This window comes from Barbus barbus, assembly GCF_936440315.1.
Source record: "Barbus barbus genome assembly, chromosome: 15".
NCBI classification, from domain to species: domain Eukaryota; kingdom Metazoa; phylum Chordata; class Actinopteri; order Cypriniformes; family Cyprinidae; genus Barbus; species Barbus barbus.
The window spans coordinates 15,249,781-15,269,216 of record NC_136743.1 but is presented as its reverse complement, the minus strand read 5'-3'; the positions used below and the strand labels follow the sequence as shown (position 1 = coordinate 15,269,216).

The window sequence follows — 19,436 nt, the reverse complement described above, 5'->3', positions numbered from 1 at the left end:
AAAAGTCTGGATTTTTGGCACGCCCCTTCTACAGAAACCATCTAATCCTTAAATCCCTTTGAATGTACTGTGAATTTATCCCGAATGGCTGAATTCGTTTAAGCTTTATTTTGTGAAAGTAAACAACTTTTATTGAGCTTGCGCAGGTTTATCCCAAATAAATCCCTGCAAATTAGCTGAGCGCAAGCAACACTTTTTAATATTTGCATCAAAAGATTTTGAATGTTTAATAAAATCGCATCTGTTCTGTTTGTTTATCCTCCACTTCAGAGAACTATCAGCTGTACGTGCCAGAATCTGCTCAGGTAGGGAAAGCAGTTGGTAAAATCAAAGCGAACGATGAAGACCTTGGCATCAATGCTGAGATGACATACAGAATTTCCAATGAAGAAGGAGCTGCCATGTTTTCCATCTCTACAGACAATGATAAGAGAGAAGGAATCATCTCCCTCAGAAAGGTCTGAACTAGACGTTCCCACAAAACCAATAGGTTCAATAGCTATGTAAACTAATGTCTGCTCGTTCAGCCAAGCCCTGTCATTTCCCAGACTAAAATGTATTTTCTCCTTCTCCTTTGATCTTTTTACTGATGTCCTTTCTAGCCTCTGGACTACGAGAAGAAGAAGGCTTACTCTTTGAACATAGAAGGTGTCAACACCCATCTGAATCCTCGTTTTTCTTACCTGGGTCCTTTCAAAGACACCACCACGCTCAAACTTATCATTGGAGATGTTGACGAAGCTCCTGTGTTTACTATGGACTACTATATCATGGATGTGTATGAAAATGCTCCGGCTGGGACAGAGGTTGGCATGGTAACTGCTCAAGACCCGGACAGCACAAGAAGCAAAGTCAGGTGAGTTTCCAAAGAGAATTATACTGGTATATGCGGTTTTGAGGTATATTTTACAGTGTCTATATATCAGTGCAAATGTCTCTGCCAGTAGTCCACCAGGGTTGTGCCCTATTCAGCATTGAATTGAGATTCTTTTAAATTCTAATTAAATTCCTGAATTTGATTGGCAGCAGCAAAGAGGATGCAGAATTGCAATTCAAATTGGAGTTTAAGTAAGTACATATTCTCCCATAGCAAACTGTGGTAATGGCAAAATCATTTTAGTCTTATTACTAATAGCTTAATAATAAGTTCCAGAAGTAAAAGTAAAGGGAAAACATATTGGTTTTATTTGATGTTTAGTCTTCTTATAATTTCCATACACTGCATTTCACCTGAAGTTGTGGTGGTAACTGAGGCCAAATGCAGAAGCAGTCGAACATAGAGTCTATTTATATAAATGTCATTTTTTCCTCCAACAAAGTTTGGCGAGAGAATGCTGGATTGAAAAAGCCTTATCTGAAAGTTTTGAATAAAAAGTTTTAAAAGCCTTGATGTTTGAAGGTTTATATCATATATATAAAATCTAAGAGTTTTATTCTGCAGCTAGTTAAACACATTCATACATATTTTTAATTGTTTAGGTTAAAGGTCCCATATTGTACACCTTTCTGGAGTTTTATTTTAGGTTTTGATGTCCTTAAGAATATATATTCGCAGTATAAGTACCAAAAACCATTTCAATATATTTTTACAGCTCCTTTCTCATGAGCTCTAATAAAAGCATGTCGATTTGGCCTGTCTAATTAATATTTATGAGCCTATCTTCTGATTGGCCTGTTGTTTTCTGATTGACGCACCGCTACGCCAACCACAGGTAACTAGGGTCATGTAGGACCGATGTCACAATTACATCACCACGCTAAACTTTAAGCAAAACAAAGGGAAAATTGCCAACAAAAAAAGGGAAAATTGCCCTGGAGGTGGCCCATTCAAACCAAAGCAGATTCGGCTACATAAGGAGCTAATATCATCTTGTTGTGATGATAGGTGCCAGAATCGACGTAATAAAACTTCAAATTAGAAATTTGATCACATACCTGCTGCCACTGCCAGACAAAAACCGACTACAGCTGTGGTTAAACACGATAAAACGAGTGGACTGGACAGAAACGATCGTCATAAATGTTCGCGTTTGCAGCGCACACTTTTCTTATCAGAAAAGGTTCAATAAAGTATTGTCTTTTGTTGTTATGGGCGCGTCTGAAGATTTCTTGCATCTCACTATGTCGTGTATGAAATAATGTCTGTGTGCATGTGTATAAAACAACAAACTGACGATTTATATATAATCATTTGTAATCGTATACATTGTTGTGATTAATTGTGGCTGGAATAATATTGTAGCAGTAAAAATAGTTGAAATATACATCTTCATGACTAGATAGACACGGTGAGTTTGTCTTTACTATACATGTTAGCTGTGATCCACCTCATAGTAACAGTCCTGTCAGATCATTCTTTGAGTGAAGAGTGTAACGTTACAGGTCGGCCAATCTGGTTTCGTCCGTTAAAGCAAAGAGACTTTTGTTAAAGTGAACCTTTTCAACATGTTTCCGTGTTGTTGCTCACGGACGCCATGCTGTCTAGGGGTTTGGCAAAAGGACGGTGGGCGGTGCTCGGGATGGTGACTGAAGGCGGTGACTGAGTTGTTCGGGCGTCACATTTTTACGGAAGTCACAGCGGCTCATGAAAAAACACAGCAACTTTATACAGGCTTTGTGCATTTTACGGTGGACTGACTGTTTTGAAATTTATATGGTCGTTACATAGCCCCTAGATCTAGATATAATGAAAAAAGCCAGGAAATTTCAGTTTTGACAATATGGGACCTTTAAGCATCTTAACAAAATGTCTTGAAGTAAGGTCTAAACAGTAGTGATTTGTAAGTTGTAGGTGACAGGCGATTAATTACTGAATAATCAAATGTATGAAATATATTCATAAGGCTTCAGAATCTGCTTTTATAATCATTTGTTAACAGGAAAAAAAATAAATTCTAGCTCAAGGACACACGTACAGTATTTCAGCATTCAGCTTTAATGTCTATTAAAGCATAATGTATACTCTTCATATGTGCTTCTGGAATATCTGTGATCATATTTAGAATATTATCTTTGAGTAGTACTTGTCTACATTGCAATTTTAGGTATTCCATCGATCAAACTGCAGAAGGTGATGCACTTTTCACCATCGATGTTGACAGTGGACTCATTACAACCACCAGGAGACTAGACCGAGAGGAGGTAGCCTGGCACAACATCACAGTGATGGCTTCAGAGATTGGTATGTACGACTCTGAGGCCTGAATTCTGTCTGTATTCATTGATTTGTTTTATGATGGTTTCTGAGGAAAACACAGGGAACCATTTTACCAATGAAATCTTTATATTGAATCAAACATTCTTCTTGAACTATGGACTGGGAACACCTTGTCCAGAAGGAATAATTGGCCCTGAAGTCTAAATCATCGATACTGACCAAAACAAATGTTTCCTTGAAGAAGGAGTGTTGCATTGTTGGATTGATGCTGAGGCTGCTGTTGGCATGCTGATGTGGCTTTGAAGGTGGACCGGGTCAATCCATTTTTCTTCTCTTTCTCCTATTTGTTTTTTCTTTCTCTCTCTCTTCTTTTTTTTTTCTTTTTTACAGATGCTTATCTAAGCAATTATCTTTCCTCTACACTTTTCTTCACAGTGGTGTTCAACTAATGGGCATTTGATGGATATATGCATATGCATTTGATGGATGAATTTTCATTTTAGAACTACAAATATAAATATATAAAAATGGACCAGATATTGTTTTTCTCAAAATGATTAAAACGTAATTTCCATATCATACATTCACCTATGATGTATGTATGTCGCCTAATGTTGGACATTACTATTGGATGAATAAACTAGTGAGAATATTAAATGTTCACACTGTTAAAGAAGTGCCCAAAAATTGGCATTTAAATTGTGAGTAAAGGATTTAAGGATATCTCTGTCTTGTACATAAAACACAGTATTCTACAGCAAATATTTCTGATTCACACCTTATGCCAATGTGTCCTGATATGCCATGATTTCAATCATGTGAAATCCCTCATACATTGATCATTCATTGTTTTTTTGCTAGTTATTTAAATGGAAAACATCCATGATTGAATATTTGTCATATTTGTTTCCAGACAATCCAAATCTGGTGAGCTATGTACCAGTCACAGTCCAGGTCTTGGATGTCAATGACAATGCCCCCTATATTGCCACAGACAGCGCTCTGGTTGTGTGTGAAGGCTCCAAGGCAGGCCAGGTTAGTTATCTCCTCTCAGTCCTTTTCTCAGTGTGTCCCTATCATTCTGTTTTGACTTGTCAGCTCCAATTTGAACCCCTGAAACTGTTTTTCCTATCTTCACTCCTCCTTTTCTCCTGTCCTTTTCTCCAACCCTATTTCTGCACCATTTCTGTTTTCTCAAACCATCTTTTTTTTCAAGGTTTAATTCCCTCTTTCTTTTCACACATATGTATGAACACACACACTCCCACGTACACTAACGCCATGGACACATGCATAAATGAGAAACACATACGCTGCCTTTATGATATGTCTGACACCATCAAGGATGGATTTATCTGTGGCTCGACAGATTTTGGAGGCTCTTAAATCTATAAATAATTCAGCGTATACCAATGTATTCACCAGCAGATAGCAGTCCGCATCAAGCGCACTAGGAATGGCTCACAGGAAATGTTAATCGTTGCACATTGAAATCTAGGTTCATGTGTAGCAATGCACAGCAGTGCTGCGGCATAGCCTTTATAGCTTTACCCTTGAATGAGATTACGATTTAAGCAGTTAGACATGCACAATTCACACACAGTGGGCGACAATGCATTTTTTAGATTAAATATCAAGGGTCCTCTTTGAACATTTGTGTCCGCTGTGTTGGTGGTTAACCATAAAGTGTACTTAAAGAGATAGGTTACAATTGCGTCATCATTTACTCACCCCAACGTTGTTCCAAACCAATAAAAGTTTGGTTATTCTTCGAAACACAAATGTAGATATTTCTAATGAAACTTGAGAGGTTTTTGTCCCTCCATAGAAAGTCCAGGAAACCAAAACTTAGAAGATCCAAATAAAGGTGTCATAAAATTAGTCCATAAGAATCAACCGGTTTAATCCGTTTGAGTCTTGTGAAGAGATACGATTTGAATCATGATTTATATTGCACTATGTATTATGAATAGATTTAATGTTGACAATTATTCACATAAATATTCATTACGGTTTACCATATGTGATGCACTTTATAGTTGTGTGTCGATCATTGCTTAGATGTACATAAAAGCCTAAATTGATTAATCATATAAAGCGATTGTACTGTATCTCTTCACATGACTTGGACTTGTTCATATGGATTTGTTTTAGGAAGTATTAATGACCCTTTTGGATCTTCTAATTTTGGTTACCTTGATTTTCAATGGAGGAATAAAAGGGATAAACACCTCTTAGATATTTTAAGAATATCTTAACTTGTGTTTCGAAGATTAACCAAAGTGTTATGGGTTTTGGAACAACATGAGGAGGAATAAATGATGGCAGAATTTGCATCTGTTTAAATAAAGGTATGGTAAATTATTCAACCTGAATGAAAGTGTGTGTTTAATGTACATAGTTGTGTTTTCATTCCGGACCTCTGCTTAATTAAAGGCTGCTTTTAAAGCACCACAGAGCTTCTTTTTTTTTTCATGCTTCTTTCAAGCCCAGAAAATGATTTACTGTATAAGGAAGAGGTCCATTCATAAGCAAATTGTCTCTAGTTTATTATGAATTATGGTCTGTTGGGCTCAAACCGGTCCATCTAACATCTAAATAAAATCCTCTCCCCAATTACTGAAATTCGTGATTGTAACTTTGTAAGATAATCAGGGCTTGCTGTCATGCTGTGGCCCTTGATTAAGTGTTTCCACAGAGATAAGGCAAAACCACATTTCTTGTACTGGTATCAACTCACAGGAAGCTTTTTTCTTTTGATCTGCTCTGCACACATTCACAACAGTACGCAGCATGAAACAATGCAATGTAATTTGGGAAGAAATCTGTTATGCAGTGACACGGGCCATTTTCAAACTTGGCTCTATTACTTGCTCCAGAGTTCTGTTCTACTCCCTTCTCCATTTATTGGTATGTCTTATTGTACTTTTGGGTGGAAAGTGCATTATGTTTGCACCCTCAACATTACAAAATGATTTGTCATTGTCTTAAAAGCTTCAATAAGAATGTGATGAAAACAAACCAATAAGTATGTTTTGCATTATATGCCATGACTTTACAGCAAAAGTGTGCTGAATTTATAGAATTTATGTTTAAGGACGGTGGGATTGTTTTAAAATATTTTTTTAAACTTGTCTTGAAAGTGCCAAGGCTGCATTTACCTGATCAAAAATACAGTAAAACATATATATATATATATATATATATATATATTTGTATTTTGTGTGTGTGTGTGTGTGTGTGTGTGTGTGTGTGTGTATATACATTGTGTGTGTATATACATACATATATATATATATATATATACTATATGTATACACACTCACTGGCCACTTTATTAGGTACACCTGTTCAATTGCTTGGTAACACAAATTGCATTTAGGCATCTAGATGTGGTGAGGACGACTTGCTGAAGTTCAAACCGAGCATCAGAATGGGGAAGAAAGGGGATTTAAGTGATTTTGAACGTGGAATGGTTGTCGGTGCCAGACGGGCTGGTCTGAGTATTTCAAGAACTGCTGATGTACTGGGATTTTCGTGCACAACCATCTCTAGGGTTTACAGAGAATGGTCCGAAAAAGAGAAAATATCCAGTGAGCGGCAGTTGAGTGGACGAAAATGCCTTGTTTTTGTCAGAGGTCAGAGGAGAATGGGCAGACTGGTTAGAGATGATAGAAAAGCAACAGTAACTCAAATAACCACTTCTTGCAACCAAGGTATGCAGAATACCATCTCTGAATGCACAACACGTCGAACCCTGAAGCAGATAGGCTACAGCAGCAGAAGACCACACCGGGTGCCGCTCGTGTCAGTTAAGAACAGGAAACGGTGGCTACAATTTGCATAGGCTCACCAAATTTGGACAATAGAAGATTGGAAAAACGTTGCCTGGTCTGATGAGTCTTGATTTCTGCTGCGATATTCAGATGGTAGGGTCAGAATTTGGCGTAAAGAACATGAAAGCATGGATCCATCCTGCCTTGTCTCAACGGTTCAGGCTGGTGGTGGTGGTTTAATGGTGTGGGGGATATTTTCTTGGCACACTTTGGGCCCCTTAGTACCAATTGAGCATCGTTTAAATGCCACAACCTACTTGAGTATTGTTGCTGACCATTGATGTCCATCCCTTTATGACCACATTGTACCCATCTTCTGATGGCTACTTCCAGCAGGATAATGCACCATGTCTCAAATCATCTCAGACTGGTTTCTTGAACATGACAATGAGTTCACTTCACTCAAATGGCCTCCACAGTCACCAGATCTCAATCCAATAGAGCACCTTTGGGATGTGGTGGAACGGGAGAGTTGCATCATGGATGTGCAGCTGACAAATCTGCATTAACTGTGTGATGCTATCATGTCAATATGGACCAAAATCTCTGAGGAATGTTTCCAACACCTTGTTGAATCTATGCCACGAAGAATTAGTTCTGAAGGCAAAAGGGGGTCCAACCTGGTACTAGCAAGATGTACCTAATAAAGTGGCCAGTGAGTGTATATTTATATATATATATATATATATATATATATATATATATATATATATATATATATATATTAATGTTTTACTGTATTTTTGATCAGGTAAATGCAGCCTTGGTGACCATAAGACACTTTCAAGACAGGTTCAAAATTTGTTTTAAAACAATCCCACTCTCAGTTAGCTAATTTGCATTATCCTTGAATGAAAGTTTGAATGACAGCTTGCTAAGGCTAATCATATGTCATAATATTGATTTTTGTACCAATTCTCAACATGAACCATTCCAAAACACCAACCAAACGATCCAAACTCATCAAACCGACTCAGAGCCACACCTCCTCTGGTGTGAAAGTGCCCCAGAGATAGAAACCCCTGGCCCAACATGGGTGGTACAGTGCAGACAGGTGAAGAGCGTCAATAATTGATACAGACTCTGCATGAGGAGATTCACACTTGCAGCTGATGTGCTAGCAGGAGCCAATTAGGTTAACAAGCTGACAAAACATCATGAGTCTGAGCAATGCTTCAAACTAGCGATCTGTTCAATGACTGTGATCCAGACACCCAACTGGCCGAGGGGCTTTGGGTCAGCAGTCTGAAGTTAATGTCTTTCAAAAGTGGAGAGGAATAAGAAGCCCAGGTGGTCCAATTACATTTCTGGGTTATAGGGAGTGACAAAACCCATCTCCCAGAGAAGCAAATGCATCTGATTTAGATATTTTTAGTGCCATTTTTTATTCAACCTTAATTCTGGAGAAAGAGAGCACTAAGCTTCAGCTTGTTTTCTCTTGTTTTCGGTGTAGGTCATTCAGACCATCAGGGCCACAGACAAGGACAACTTTGCCAATGGTCGGTTCACTTTTGCTCTACCAGAAGACCTTCCAGCGAATCCAAACTTCACTCTGAAGGACAATGAAGGTAAAAAAAAAAACACAGACATTAACAAAACCACACTTCCGCGGGATTTGTTTTGGCTTGGTAAAACATCTAATTAGAAATAGTTTGACATGTTAAGCCCATATTTTAGGAGTTAGTTACAAAAACAAATTCCATATTCAGTACTTTAGTTGTACACAGTCAAATAAGATCTGACTGATCTAAAGGGGCTCTCCGATGGCATCTCAGTAATGGAATCTTTCTAATGTTTTCCAACTGATTTCCTGATGTTTGATCAGGGCAACCCCTCAGCGCCTCTCCACAAACATATTTAGTACCACATGTTGTCACACAGATCACCCTCATTTCCAGCCTTCCCCTCCTCTTCTTGTTCTTTTTTTTTAATATCGTTGCAAGGCCAACCAAGCTGTTTCCTCGGAAACTAGGTCTGTGTTTATGTTAGCTCAAAGCTCCCTGGTGGAGATGGCTGGGCTGTAATGATTTCCTTCTAATGCCGGACTGCTGCTTCTGTGAATCAGGGCTGCAGGTGGACCAGTCAGAGTTTAACAGGGCAATCAGGGAGATAAGAGGCAGACGCTAAAAGCCCAGAGTTCAGAAGAGTTTTATTTGAGTTTGTATCCTAGCCAAAGTCCCCTCGGACTGCCTCATCCTTAAATAACATACCAACAGATGGACCATTACGGACCATTTTATACATTGGGGGTTGGAGCGCTCTGTTGCACTTGCTGTGATTGGGTGGGTGTGTAGGGCTGTCATCCTTGATCACGTAGATGTTTCTCTCCTGGCGCCGCAGTCATTATGCCAGTGTCCACACGACCAGAGCAACTGCCAGGTTGAGGCAGAAAAAATATGATGGACATTCCTTACGGAGGTGCACTTATTTCCCCCCTGGGACATGGCAGTGAGTTAAAATGAATAATAATCATCTAGACTGTTATGTTCTTCTACATAGTTCATATTCTAAATCTAGGAAGCGTATTTAATGAAGCTTGCCATTGAATGGGTGAGGGAGCACGTAGTGAGCCCCATCCGCAAAGATAGCCTACGTCAAGTTTGATTTCTTGCCACGGTTTTGGCAAGAGTGTTTGTGTTTGTGTCATCTGAGATGTGGGACACATTACATCGAGAGGGTCCCTCCTGGGCCAATTCACCGCAAGTCTCTCTCAGGCCATTTATCTCCCACCATTTATCAAACACTCACATTAAGTTATAACAGCTAGAGTGATCAGGACTCATGCCAGAACTGCAGTATTGGCAGCATTTGTTGTTGTTTTTGCTGCTATTTCCTATTTATTTATTGTATATTTATTGCACAACACATCTCACAGTGAAGATTAGTAATTATCTGCAGTACATGCATGGTTCGCTCTCATGTTTTTTCACAGGGAAAGTGTTTACGAATCACTGCTACTTAAATCAAAGCGCAACTGTGAATTTCCCATCCATGTGTAATTACAGACTACGTTTTCTGCGTTGTTTGTGAAGATTCGCTAATGATCATTCCACTCTCTTCCATTTCATGTTCATGTTTTTTAATAGTGTTTGGACAGATTAAATGGAGTCTACCTGCAGGCCATTTTATAAAACCCCCACAGCATGAAATAAAAAACAAATGCGCTAAACCTTGGGGTCACTACATGAAGGGCTGATTTATGCGTAAATATTTCAGAGATGCTAATTTGGCTAGTGTTAACCTTAACCCTGAGTTAGGAAATGTTCCTTCCTGTAGCATCTAATATGCATGCACAATAGTTGCTGGTTCTGCATGCATTAGACCCTTGGAGAGAAACAGCCCTGCCTCTTTTGCACTGCTGTAGACTTGGGTATATGGACAGTACGGGCCCAGAGAAGAGCGAATAATATCAAATAGTTCTAGAAATCACAGTTAAGGAATATAGTGTACATTTATGTCTTTTCATTCATAAAATTAAAGTGTATTATTTCCCTTTATAAATGAAATCATCAATTACACTTGTCATTAGTTACTTTTCTTTCTCCCTAGCAGTTAAATAACTGTTTAGTCCTTCATTTTTGTGTTCAGTCTGTCTATAACTTTACTATATAACTTAAATAAAGTTTACTGTTATTTTTTTTTATTTTAAATTAGACATGCATGTTTTTTTCAGTACCATATAGCAATAATGTTTATCAGCCAATATTAGAGGTTATTTTTTTAGTTATCCATATCAGGTGTATGTATATTAATTATGCATGCTCATTTGCTCTATTTTTACATTTTCATTACCTTTGTCATCTTCTAACACATAAAGTTAATCTTTTAAAAAGAATTCTCATATTGGTCATTTATTGATTATTTACTGTTTTGCAGTTTACTGATTTGCAGTTATAGCCTATTAATTAACTTAAGGTTGATCGTAGACAGGAGGTGGGATAAACATTTATTTTTACACTGTATCAGATAAAAAATATTATTCTTTATTTGATACAGTGTAAAATAAAAGCATTTTTTGTTGTTGTTGGCGCCTGTAAAAAAATCAGAATATTGTTTGGATACTGTTATGCCGTATACAAAAGGTTGTGGAAAAATACATATGTAAAGTAAATACTCTTGTCTAAACCTTGATGAGTTGTTGCAGGCAATTTGCCCAGAGGTGCATTTGTATAGCATGACTGATATTAAAATTCCCCTACTGATGTTAAACCCAAACCCACACTCTTGCTCTCCTGGGAGCTGGTATTCAGAGGGAGACGAAATTCATCTTGCAACCCAAACCCCTTCAAACCCTCCCAGGCTGCAGAGTCAGAAGACACTAGCTCAACACACATCTGCAATGTGAAGCAGCAGCATGACCGTGCATACGCTGAGATGCTTACAACCTGCCTGTCTGTGGGGGTGTCTGTATGTGAGAAAGGAAGGCAGCGACAGCTAGAAGAAGGTGAAAAAATTTGCACAAGCCTCTCAAAAATGAGAAAAGTTGGAGCACTGTAGGGAGTTAATAAAGCATGACGCTTTTGTCACTGTGTGGGGTTTACAGGCTGTCAGCACACCAGCACTCCAACACTCCTGTTGGGGAGCAGTAAAGCAAACTGTTGTTTTTTATTGTTGTTGTTTTTTTGTTTTTTAAATCAGACATAAATAAAGATGGGCCAATGTGGATCAGAAAACATAAATGTTTTTTTATTTTTATTTTTATTCCAGCTTAAAAGTGTATTTATAAAATGCATAGTCTATAAATTCTGATTGGATTAACCAAATTTGAAGCTATTGTAAAATTACATGATTTATTCAAAAGTTTGTGGTCAGTAACATTTTTTAAATGTCACTTATGATCACCAAGGCTGCATTTATTTGATTAAAAATACAGTAGTATTGTGAAATATGATTGCAATTTAATATAACTATGTTCTATTTTAATATATTTTAAATATTTTGTTCCTCTTTTGAAAGTCCCTTTGGATAACAGCGTCTGCTGAAGGCATAAATTGCACCCTTGGAATAATATCATTATAATCTGTATTCTGAGCTGTTTTGAGATATTGAGCTTCAAAGTTTTTGCATTCCACATACTTTGTTGATAGAACCTTTTTTTTGTTTTTTTGTTTATAAAAAAAGCCCCAGAATGTACACAACTTAAATTTGACAAAATAAAATTATGTATCATGAATAAAGAATTAATAAAAAAAAAATGTTGCTAATCCACAAACTTTTGACTGATATATATATATATATATATATATATATATATATATATACCAAAAATTGTGCACATTGGAATGTCTTTTATCATAGTGCTGTGGCTGCCATTTTATTGCTGTTGTCATTTCAACAGTGAATTATCCAAAACCATATCAGGCAGCCTGAAAATGAAGTAACAGAATGCAATATTCAAATAGCTGTTCTTCATTCTCAGAGGCAACTGGCGAGAATGGGGAGCGAATTGTTTTGTTGGCTTCTGTTGCACAACGTCGTCATGCATGCAGCCAGCGAGAATAAACCTCTGCTCTCTCTGACAGATAGCAGCGCGAGCGTGTTGGCGCGCAGGCAAGGCTTCAGCCAGGCAGAACCGGAGCTGTACCAGCTGCCCGTGGTTGTGTGGGATGGAGGAGAGCCCGTACTCAGCAGCACCAGCACGCTTACACTCAGGGTGTGTCCGTGCCAACGCGGGGCCAGGACGCAAGTGTGCAGGGCTCAAGCCTTCCTGTCCTCAGCCGGTCTCAGCACCGGAGCCCTCATTGCCATCCTGCTGTGCGTGCTCATCCTCTTGGGTAAGACTGAAAACCCAACAGCCAAGAGAAGAACTTGATGCTTTCCTTCGTGAATTTGCCATCAGGGAAAGAGCAGAAGAATATGAAGTGGTCCAAAGTTATTTGAATTTTTTTTTTAATTATTCTTTCTTGCTTGCTTGCTTGCTTTTTTTTATTTCTTTCCTTCCTTTCTTTCAATTTAAATTTGAGTGAGTCTTCAATATTTTTATTTTAAAAAATATTTTTTGCAGTATTTTTGTATTTGTTTTCTTTATTTTATTCTCATTGTTTCTTGACAGACAGCCAGACAGACAGATAGATAGATAGATAGATAGATAGATAGATAGACAGACAGACAGACAGACAGACAGACAGACAGACAGACAGACAGACAGACAGACAGACAGACAGACAGAGATAGATTGATCGATCGATCGAAACAGATAGATAGATAGATAGATAGATAGATAGATAGATAGATAGATAGATAGATAGATAGATAGAGATAGATAGATAGATAGATAGATAGATAGATAGATAGATAGATAGATAGATAGATAGATAGATAGATAGATAGATAGATAGATAGATAGATAGATAGATAGATAGATAGATACTGTAGACAGACAGACATTGTTGTGGATCATTTATCATAAAGATCTAAGAATTTGTGAGATGATGTATATCCAAGATGTTCTATGCTGCTTTCTTTTACTTGGCATCCTGAGAAACACTGCTTGAAATTCACTGGTTGTAGATGATAAGTTTCACCCTGCAGAATGTGTGAAAACCCCTCTCTCACTCCGGTCCACTGACAAGGCCAAATATAGACACTACTCAGGAATGCTGCACAACTGTGTGGGCTGAAACCAGGAACAACGATCGTAACGTGCACATACCTGAACAGACAGGAAGTGTTGTTAATAACACATTTAAATATAAGTCAAAACAGACTTTTTGCTTGCTAGGATTTAGAGGCTCTTCCCAATTTACAGCATAATACCCAAACACAATGCTGTGGCTCCATTCCAAAATCTAGTGAGGTGCCTATCTACCCTGCTGACAAAAAAAGCATATTATTCAAGCCTGAGCTGGTTTGCAAGTCTCATTTGGTTTCCCTGACTGGTCAAGCTTATCTGTTGGCTGGCTGTAGAGGGAATGTGTGCAGTTAAACCAGCTTGGGCATCTTAAACCAGCTAAGACAAACAGACCAGGGCTGAGTTTCTTGATAATGACGCTAAAGCGTTTTCTATGAGTCATTTTACAAACGTTCGTCATTGTTTAACATAATCGCACGTAGCCCTTCTTTAAGTGCTACTGAGGAGTCGCTATCCGTTTGACAAGTGCTGAAATGTCAATTTATAGAATGGCTAATAATTGTAGTACACGCTCCTTTATTGAAATGTTATCCTAATGCTGCGTTCCAGACAGCTCGGATATGATATGATATATGATATGATATGATATGATATGATATGATATGATATGATATGATATGATATGATGTGATATTCAAGATTTTATTTGTCACATACACAATTATACAGAGTATAACCAGCAGTGAAATGTAAGTCAGGTCCACTCCAAGGACAGTGCAATTATATAGAATACAAAAAACACAGAATGTACATAAATATTAAGAAAAAGAAAAGTAATAAAATAAAATAAAATATAAAAAATATAAATATAAATGTGCAGGTCAGTATGTTTGTTGACTTAAATAGCAATATAGAAGGAATGTGCAAAAAGTAGTACAGGGTATTTACATAGCAGCAATACGAGGTAGAAAAAAATTATGAATAACTTATTGATGTAGTGATATTTACATGGAGTCGTGAGATGTTATGACACAGAGTTAGAGTTTAGGAGCCTGATGGCCTGGGGGAAGAAGCTCCTCCTAAGTCCCTCAGTTTTTGCCATCAGGCTATGATATGATATGATATGATATGATATGATATGATATGATATGATATGATATGATACGATATGATAGTTATAACTATAATATTAATCTACTATATATAATAATATATATATATATTATAGTAGCCTATATAATATCTGTAGAGACTTTATTTCCGGGTCCAATACATGGCTGGTTTTCATGCATGTCAGTAAGTGATCTTTTATTAATTTTTTTGCTCAGTCATTTAATTTAGATATGTATTTCTTTTTTTGTTTGTTTGTTTGTTTTCTGCCCTTTTTAATTATTTCATTTATAAATTCATAAAAAAACCAGTAATAAAGTGTACAATAAAATACAATCAAAAGCTTTAATTATAATCACATTGCACTTGAATAAAGTTAAAGGTGTAATCTGCCTATTGTCCTGCAGGTGCCCTCATAATTCTGTCTTCTTACGATGCATGTAGGGATTTATGATTACTCCAGAGCACTCGTAGATCTACTAAGATTTTCAAGCGCTACTTAAGTTACGATGGTTTTGGGATAGGGTCCGTAAATGAAAATTCGTGCAATCGTTTTACGATCAACTTAAGCTTACGATGCTTTTGGGAAACGCAGCCCAGCTTAGTTTGGGTGAAGTGGGTGTTTTCAACATTTAACAACTGAAGACTGTGTAGACAGCAACATAGTTACCCTTTTAGGCAACAATTTAAGGTGGCGTGCATCCATGTTATATCCATCTAAGGAGATAACATGATGAACAGCTCAGTGAAAAATTCACCCAGTCAATAATATCATTAATACTGTTATATTTGATCTAGTATGTGTAGTCAATTTTACCTAATGTTTATGTGTGCTATATAATTCTAAATGTATTAAAATATTTTGTTAGCAACATGCTATAATATACAGTGGGGGGAAAAAAATTATTTGATCCCCTGCTGATTTTGCACGTTTGCCCACTGACAAAGAAATGATCAGTCTATAATTTTGATGGTAGGTTTATTTTAACAGTGAGAGACAGAATAACAACAACAGAAAAACGCATTTTAAAAAAAAGTTATAAATTGATTTGCATTTTAATGAGTGAAATAAGTATTTGACCCCTTCGCAAAACATGACTTAGTATTTAGTGGCAAAACCCTTGTTGGCAATCACAGAGGTCAGACATTTCTTGTAGTTGGCCACCAGGTTTGCACAAATTTCAGGAGGGATTTTGTCCCACTCTTCTTTGCAGATCCTCTCCAAGTCGTTAAGGTTGCGAGGCTGACGTTTGGCAACTCGAACCTTCAGCTTCCTCCACAGATTAAGATTGAGGGGAAGTCGTGGCCTAATGGTTAGAGAGTCAGACTTGTAATCCAAAGGTTGCAGGTTTGAGACTCGGGCCGGCAGGGATTGTAGGTGGGGGGAGTATCAATACCACGACTGAGGTGCCCTTGAGCAAGGCACCGAACCCCCAACTGCTCCCTGGGCGCCGCAGCATAAATGGCTGCCCACTGCTCCGGGTGTATGCTCACTGCTGTGTGAGTTAGAGTTAGAGTTAGAGACAGAGTTAGAGTTTAGGAGCCTGATGGCCTGGGGGAAGAAGCTCCTCCTAAATCCCTCAGTTTTTGCCATCAGGCTATGATATGATATGATATGATATGATATGATATGATATGATATGATATGATATGATATGATATGATATGATATGATATGCTGTGTGTGTGCACGTTGGATGGGTTAAATGCAGAGCACGAATTCCGAGTATGGGTCACCATACTTGGCAGTATGTCACTTCACTTCACTTCACTTCACTTCAGATTATCTATGGGATTAATGTGCTTCTTCTTGAGCCACTCCTTTGTTGCCTTGGCTGTGTGTTTTGGGTCATTGTCATGCTGCCTTGAGATCATTGACAAGATCCTCCCGTGTAGTTCTGGGCTGATTCCTCACCGTTCTCATGAAACTCCACGAGGTGAGATCTTGCATGGAGCCCCAGGCCGAGGGAGATTGACAGTTATTTTGTGTTTCTTCCATTTGCTAATAATCGCACCATCTGTTGTCACCTTCTCACCAAGCTGCTTGGCGATGGTCTTATAGCCCATTCCAGCCTTGTGTAGGTCTACAATCTTGACCCTGACATCCTTGGACAGTTCGTTGGTCTTGGTCTTGGTGGAGAGTTTGGAATCTGATTGATTGATTGCTTCTGTGGACAGGTTTGCTTTTATACAGGTAACAAACTGAGATTAGGAGCAGTCCCTTTAAGAGAGTGATCCTAATCTCAGCTCTTTACCTGTATAAAAGACACCTGGGATCCAGAAATCTTGCTGATTGATAGGGGATCAAATACTTATTTGACTCATTAAAATGAAAATCAATTTATAACTTTTTTTAAATGCATTTTTTTTTCTGGATTTGTTGTTGTTATTCTGTCTCTCACTGTTCAAATAAACCTACCATTAAAATTATAAACTGATAATTTCTTTGTCAGTGGACAAACGTACAAAATCAGCAGAGGATCAAATTATTTTTTCCCCACTGTATGTAGAGTTGAGTATGCCTTGTCCTTCACATGAGATGAACTACTTGTGGCACATCGATTTAAGCATTCAGAATAAGACACTATTATATTGATTATTAATATTTTAAATTAGTTAATATTTCTAAATTTTAGAAAAAAATTGTGTGTGTGTTGTTGTTTTGACATTTTTATAATTTTTTAATGTCTAGTTTATTCATTTTTTTTTATTCCAGTTTTAGTTGTTTTAGCTCATCATGTTAAACTAAATGGCAACTAACAACCAGCTGAAATAAAATAAGTTTAATTGTTTTATATTTTATTTCATTTCATTTAACATTTATTTGTTTTTATGGTTTTAGTTTTAGTTATCTATAATTACCCTGCTTATGAGGGTCCATTTTTGTTAGTGCTACCCAGTGTTATTTTAGTATCACTGATATACTATTATAGCTTTTGTTAATTTTTTTTTTAATATTTAATTTTATTTTTAAATATTTATATGTTGTTTTCTATAAATTAGTATTTATTAATTTTAGTTTATTTCATTTGAGTTATTTTTGTACTTAAACTAAACAAAAATGATAAATGTATTTCATTTTATTTCTGTTTATTTTGTTTCAAATAATGATTTATTACTATTATTATTGTTGTTATTGTTATTATTTTTATTAATATGTTTTAGTTGATTAATGATTGCTATTGCTGCCTTAAAAGGTAGCTGTTTGGAACAGGGCTAACCTGTTTGAATGAAGAGGCTCTTGGCTATTTATGGCAAAACACCATTGATTTCACATCAACACATGAGTGATTAAGTGATTTTTTGTCCGGACAAAGCTTTTCCCCATATGAAAATGTCAGCAAGCAGATGATTGCACTCCTCATTTTGTACGCCCATGCGATATGTCGCTAACTCCCGATAGTAGTGAAGCTAATTCACATCACCATTTACACGGATGAACAAACTAAGCTTGTGTCTCCTCTCTTGTAGCCATCGTGGTTCTGTTTGTCACTCTGCGTACTAAGAAGAGCAAAAAGGAGCCTCTGATCATCTCGACGGAGGATATCAGAGAGAACGTAGTCACGTATGATGATGAGGGAGGAGGGGAGGAAGACACAGAGGCCTTTGACATAGCAGCGTTGAGGAACCCCGCAGCAGCCGAGGAGATGAGGATGAGGAAGGACCTGCAGTCGGAGGTGTGGAGAGCAATGGGCACAGAGGCTCTCAGCCCGGCTTTGACCTTACCGGACGAGGACATCCATGAGGTGATTAAGCTCAAGGTGGTCGAGGCCGACCAGGACACGAGTGGCCCTCCGTACGATTCTCTTCAGACTTACGCTTACGAGGGCCGCGGCTCCCTGTCCGGCTCCATCAGCTCTCTGGACCTGCCAGAGCCCCAGACGGAGCTGGACCTCAGTGAGGTAGACAACTGGGGCCCTGAGGTGCAAATACTGAGCAGGGCGTTTCAAGAGAACGGCCAGCAGCACGTCCCATAATGGCTGCGCATGTTCTGTAAACCAGAAGTTGTGTGTTGTTTCCCTGATGTCTGGTCAAATGGGACGGCAGTGAAGACGGAAGATTTATTTATAAAAAAAAAAATTTGTCATCCAGTTTTACTGTGGGATTATTTGACTGTTGTTTTTCACTGGCCTCTACAAGTGAAAGTTGATTTTTGAAGAAAAAGTTTAAAATTGAGAAAAAAATTAGAACTCATAAAGGAAGCTATTTTCCCTGGTGTATATTTTCTATTGCTTAATAAAAATTAATGATTCCAGATAAATAAAGCATGCCTCTATTGTATCTTCGTCCATTTCCAACAGCTACAAAAACGTCCGATTCAATATCCCGGCTGGTTTAGGATGACATCTTTCATACTAAACAGATCTGTTCCCTTCTCGAAACTTGATTTCTGTTTTCACAGCCTGTAGTGTTTAAGTTTCACCTAATATTTATACCAGATCGACATTGAACATAGAGTGTGCAACTTTTAGTATAAATCACCTCTGTCAAAAGCAAGAAAATAACTTATTATAATTCTCATGAGCAGAGAGTGTTTTAATTGGATAACAACGGCATTCTGTGAAAGATAATTGGATTCAAATGCTTGAGTGGGCACCTTTTATTACTTTCCTAGGACTTATAAATCAACTGTGAAAAGTCTGTGTTGCAATCCAGTCCTGATCAATTCCCACGAGCCTCACAACATGCAGATAAAGAGCCCATGGACTGCTTTAATAGCCACCGTAATGATGATGATGACTTCAGAGCGTCAACACGACGG

The 19,436-nt window shown here is 37.7% G+C and overlaps 1 protein-coding gene across 1 annotated transcript in view; it reads left to right on the top strand.

Moving 5' to 3' along the window:
• LOC306881451 (cadherin-18-like) overlaps window positions 1–18,932 on the top strand; it is a 54,358-nt gene extending 35,426 nt beyond the window's left edge. The window contains exons 6-12 of the mRNA XM_079435559.1: window positions 271–458; window positions 603–856; window positions 3,045–3,181; window positions 4,071–4,192; window positions 8,447–8,561; window positions 12,516–12,767; window positions 18,146–18,932. Of these exons, the coding sequence (XP_079291685.1) occupies window positions 271–458; window positions 603–856; window positions 3,045–3,181; window positions 4,071–4,192; window positions 8,447–8,561; window positions 12,516–12,767; window positions 18,146–18,651 (1,574 nt within the window). The 3' untranslated portion in view covers window positions 18,652–18,932. The remainder of the gene's footprint in view (window positions 1–270; window positions 459–602; window positions 857–3,044; window positions 3,182–4,070; window positions 4,193–8,446; window positions 8,562–12,515; window positions 12,768–18,145) is intronic.
• The last annotated feature ends 504 nt before the right edge of the window (window positions 18,933–19,436 follow it).